The sequence below is a fragment of the Malurus melanocephalus genome, unplaced genomic scaffold (assembly GCF_030028575.1).
Source record: "Malurus melanocephalus ecotype Western Australia unplaced genomic scaffold, MMel_1.1 scaffold_218, whole genome shotgun sequence".
Classification (NCBI taxonomy): domain Eukaryota; kingdom Metazoa; phylum Chordata; class Aves; order Passeriformes; family Maluridae; genus Malurus; species Malurus melanocephalus.
This window is the reverse complement of record NW_026623450.1, coordinates 1,268,156-1,273,512: the sequence shown is the minus strand read 5'-3', so window position 1 is coordinate 1,273,512 and position 5,357 is coordinate 1,268,156. Positions and strand designations below refer to the sequence as shown.

The 5,357-nt window shown below is 50.2% G+C and overlaps 1 protein-coding gene across 1 annotated transcript; it reads right to left on the bottom strand.

Moving 5' to 3' along the window:
- Window positions 1–465: 465 nt before the first annotated feature.
- Window positions 466–3,821, bottom strand: LOC130578238 (patched domain-containing protein 3-like; the record flags this gene model as incomplete). The annotated part of the gene is made up of 4 exons (XM_057374179.1): window positions 3,755–3,821; window positions 1,795–1,927; window positions 770–1,676; window positions 466–587 (listed from the first exon to the last, which is right to left on the bottom strand). Coding segments are annotated over exons 1-4 (1,229 nt in total), but the record flags the coding sequence as incomplete, so codon positions are not given.
- Window positions 3,822–5,357: the final 1,536 nt, after the last annotated feature.

Sequence of the window (5,357 nt, the reverse complement as noted above, 5' to 3'; positions counted from 1 at the left end):
ATACAGCTAGGCCAGAAGAAAGCACTCCACAGCTTGCAAGCCAGATATTGTTTCKTATACAGCTCAGTCTGAAAACATTGCAAGAAATATCTTAATTATCTTTCAAATATTTCACAGACACCAAGAATACYCTGTCTCAAGAGAATAACTGATAAAAGATGCTAGGAGAGATGCCAGGTGTCAGCACTGGACAMCATTAATTTCTCTAGAAGGTGAGCATTCAAACTGGTCATGTCTGCACTGAACACTTGTTCAGGTATCTGATATTTATTTTGAACCCCATTGAAGCAGGTGGAACATATGCATAGATAGACAAGAAAAYGTAATGAAATACATTTTGCCTATTATTAAATGTTACAGGAAGTCTGCAGCTTCAAGAAYGCCTTCAAGAGAAGAAACCARCTGAGGCRGGTAAAGAAGAGCAGAGATCAYTGYTCATTGAGCCATAGCTTAGAGACATTTTACCTTAGGCAAGAGAYGACTGCAAACGTTATTGTCAAGAAATACGTTAYGGAGAAGAGTGGGATCACASTCTTGGTATTTCCTTCAAACTCCTGTTGTCTGGACAGCGAGGTAAAGTACGTCACCTGCCGTTAAAACAACAAGGAAAGAAACGATGAAGCACTTTTGTTCTTAGTCTTCGTACACATGCACAGGCAAGGACAAACAACACGGCGGCAGAGGAGCATTGCCCTCGCAATCCGCCCGCCTTCTCCCGCCACCCTCTACTTTCCCTTCCTGCCGACCCTCGGCACCAGCTCTGCGTTACCTGAATGGAGACGAGGCGCAGCTCCGCCACTTTGGAAGTGATGTTTTGCAGGAAGCTCTCCAGCCACTGCCGGCTGTCCTGCGCCCCGGGGCCGTCCTCCCGCAGGTAATACATCAGCTTCAGAGCCCGCGCCCTCCGCACCCGGCCGCCGTCCGTCTCCACGCCGCCCAGCGCGGTCCCCAGGAAGACGCTGTCGTTGACGGGGAAGCGGAGTCTCCCCGGCTCGGGCGGTGTCGCATGCCGCGACAGCAGCGGGTTGGGGCTGGCGCAGCGGCCGGCGGTGCGGGCGCAGAGCCGCTCGTACTCGGCGTCGTGCACGGTCGCGTTCAGCTGCAGCACCTCCGCCCACGCCGCCGGCTCCAGGACCGAGGTCCCGTTGGTCGCCACAGCGATGAGGGCGGCGTAGGCGCCCTCGGTGGGCAGCCGCGGGGCGGAGAAGCGCTCCGAGTCGTTGTGCGGGAAGTGTCGCCGCACGAAGTCGCGTTCGGCCTTGGCGGGCCCCCACGTCGGGGTGAACTGCCTCTCGATGTCGTTCGCCTGCCGCTGCGGCAGGAAAATAAAGCCGGCGCCCAGGACCCCCGACAGCAGCACCGGCACCAGTAGGAAGGGCCAGGGGCAGGCGGCCAAGCCGCTCGCCAGCCTTTCGAAGAGCCGGCGCAGCGGCCGCTCCAGGCAGTCGGTGTTGCGGCAGGAGCAGCGCTCCGCGGGGTCCCGCGGCTCCTCCATGGGCGAGGCGGGCACGGGCTGCCGGCGGCTGCTCCTCGCCGCGGGCGCGTCCCACGCCGGGGCCCGACGGTGCGGTCTGTGACGGCGCCGGGGGAGAGGAGAGGGAGAGGAAGAGGGAGAAGGAGAGAGGAGTTCAGAGCCACTCTTTTCCCTCAGGGCCGCGGAAGAAACGCGGATTTTTCTCCGGGGGGGGGGGGGGGGGGGGGGGGCGCGGCCAGGGCCCTCCTTCGCCGTGACTCACGGGCACCCCGGGATGGGCAGGAGCTCCGACCAGGCTCCCCTTGCCCGTCCCACCGCACCCTCCTCGGTCTCGGGTAGCCGTGTGCTCCCGTTTCCTGGCCGCTCTTTTACCGTATCCCAGAAAAAGAAAGTGACTTTCTTCGTTTATAGCGAGCTGAACTAACTCACTGGCGAGTCGGGTGAGTGCTGGGCCTGTAACAAGGGGAAGACTCAGGTAGAGCAGGAGGAAAGAGCCTCTGGCATCAAGACTGTGCCATGCACAATTGTCCCATGAAAGCTCATATGCAGTGGCGCACAGTGGGGATTTTAAGTGAATTTGGGGGCACCGCTTGGGATCTAGTGCCTTGAATTCCCTGTAAACAGGATTTAATGTAATCCTTGGGTTTATAAACAGGTAACAAGCCTAGGGAAAGGACTTCCACAATGTCTAATGGATTCAGTAAGACTGGTGTTACAATATTAAATACAGAACTAGCTTCCATGCTGCAAGAAGGAGGCTGCACAATTAAAAGGTGGGAGATGAGGTGTGATCCCCAGCAGATGACRAATGCATATTGAGGAGTTAAGGGGATCACATGGCAGTGTGCCTGTGCTGTGCAATGCATAGCCCTCCCGTCAGTCCGTGCCTGCAGGATAGCCTTAGCCAGCCCATGGCACCAGAGGCGCCTGCAAAGTATCTCCCACCTGGTATTAGCAATCAGAAAAACTAGACTTCTGTTTCTTGTTTTCTCGAAATCTGCTGCAGCTGTTACTTCACCACTAAAGATTATTCTTCTGTCTGAGAGCAAAACACAGACAGCGATGCTGTATATCTTGCAGTGTTTGCTCATTCAGTAAACAGGTTTACAAAACAAGAAAATGACAGTGGAGGAAATAAAAGACTTTGAAACAAGGGTTAGCGATTGTAATTGGTAGATCACAAGAATATCACCGGTGTGATRTGCCAAACCTTTGTGCAGTAGCAATGATGAAAAGGATCTTTCCAAGTCCAAAAACTATCCTGCAGCATGATGTTCTTAACACTGGAAAGTGACAGTGATTTGAGTGGCTTCTGGCTGAAAAGAAMATTAAGCTCAGATGTGACAGTGCTAGAGAGGTGTCCAGACAATGTCACAGCCAGGCACTCCTTCTCCTTGCCTTTGAAAGAAGCAGCTCCCTCCCTCCTGCCAATACTTGCAAAGAGAAGTTTTAGGTATTTCTTCTCTCCCATCTAGAGGAGACAGGCTTGGCATCTGTGAGCATAAAACAGCCAGCCAGACTCTGAGCAGGGTTATGTATCTTCTGCTGTGCTCAGCACCGAAGATAGATCAGATCCTGGTGATTCCCTTTTCCGTGCACAGGTGTTCTGAGACAGGTATGTCCGCTCTGACTTTGTCTAGGAGGCAGGTGCTGAGAAGCTATTTCCTGCAGCTCCTAACTTGTTGAAATCTAAGTTTTAATTAGCGTGACCTCAGTGATAGCTTCTCCCRTATTCAGTTCTCAGTTTCCTTGAATGGATTGACACTATGTTAGAGTAAGAGCTGTTTACATTGGAGGTCTCTGTCAAACGGARAAAGGGGCAAGCTACTTGGTAATAATCTGGTTATTAAAACGATTAGAAATGCCTCAGCCCAAATTAAGGTGTTAACGAGACCATATGCCAGTGACAATAGTATGGATTTTATTTGGTGGTAAAGAAGGAGAGACAAAAGAAGAGAACAAATAAAAAATAGGTGGGGGGGGGGGGGGGAGGGGGGGGGGGGGAAAAAAAAAAAAAAAAAAAAAAAAAAGGGGGGGGGGGGGGGGGGGGGGGGACAGGAAGGGAGTGACAGAATAAAGAAAATATCACCATCTGTGATCTCAACGATGTTCCATTGATCTTCCCTAGTTGGTCTTCTTGGTGGTGATGCTCCCCCTGAAAAACATAGAATCACATGGGTTAATATCACCCAGGCTTGGTAGGAAAACCCACCCACGCCTCTGGGGGGTGGGGGGATTTGGCATTGTCTCTTACAGCAGTTCCTGGGTCTGYTGCATCACCTGCAGTCCTGTGGTTCGAAGCCTCAGGAATGACTCTGGGGGGCACTCTGGGGGGCCTTTGATGCATTACGTCGCCCCCAACAGTTCCTCTTCACGTGAATGTCCCATGGATGTGACTTTTCCGGGGTTGGGGGTTCCAYAGCCACTTTGTGTGAGGGAGGATTAGCTCACTGCCCCTGAGCAGAGGTTACAACACACTGAAACTTCCTCCCCCCACCTCAGTTAGGGGGCAAATCTATACAAACCTGCTTCCAGCAAATGGGTCTATGGACTATGGCCTCTCCTGCCTCGAAGCAAGCCAGAGATGATTCCTAGCACAGCTGCTGGATTTGGCTCACATTCTTTTCCTTGTTAATTTGTTTACTTCACACTGGGCCTGCCATGACTGAGGAATGGGTTTCCCTTTATGTAATGTCAGCAGTTTGACTTTCAGTCCAAAGTTATTTAGGGAGGGATGGGTTTTGATGGCTCCTTTATGCYGTTTTGCTATAATGAGCAAAACTTWATATCAATGTTTGAGRCATGGACTATTTCAGTTTCTGACACATCTGGACGCTTAGGTTTTAGTGTCAAAGAGTTACCGAGCTGGAAAAGATTGCCTCTCTTACACRGAGACAACTAGGGAGACCAATAGACATTGCTGGGAATCAATTAGAGAGACACACCTATCCATAGCCAGACACTAAGACAATTTCTAGGAAAACCTGGCATTGGACAACGTGGTGGAGGATTCACTGACATTGCAGCAGACATGAAGAGATGGTGTCCAGCTAAATGCATTCACTTTAAAAAACGGCCATGTAGAGTTACTGACTATATTAAGCTCAACAAGGCAGAAAATAAAATTTAACCATTTGCCCTAGCCAGTTTCTTTCTGGTTTCTCAGGAGCTTGAGACAAACTCTGGTCGTGGTCAAGAGGCAGGAACTGTCCTAATGACAGGAGCTATCCAGTYATGGTACCCAGTACACTGGGCTCAGTTGGTGTTCTTTGGTTAGCTCTAAGACTTGGTGATTTCACCTATGGCATGGGAAGATGACTCCACCAACTCTTATTTCAGAACTAACTTGARAAAGGAAGTATATTCCAGTATTCTCCCAGAAGCTGGATTCTTGTCCTTGTTCCCTGCTATGTGGCCTGCTATGTGGTTCGTATTAATTCCTAATAGGATAAAATCAGAAATGGTTTTTGAGACAGAACCAGGAGCTGGTCTATAAGACTTTCAGCCAGCTAGCTTTCTGGTATTTCAGCCAGCTTTCTGGTATTTTTCGGATGAAGGCACAAGCTCTCTTGATTGTTTTGTTGCATTTGTTGAAAGTTTCAAAGTCAAATCCCACTGAATTGCTGTTTAGACATATTACCCCCTAGGTAAATACTCACACAATAACATTTCCTTGTGTTTCCCAATGCTAAAGAAATGGTGAAAAGGAAAGCTGATATGTATATTTGACTTGCCTAGAAGACAGCTGAGAGGGATATCTGGTGCCTCACATTTAAGCAGATTGTACTTGCATCTTTACAAGGTCTGTGGGGGACTCATCAATACAGTCTTAATTTCTAATATCCCCAGTGGCCTYATCTGTAGGTGGTGTCAGAATGTATCT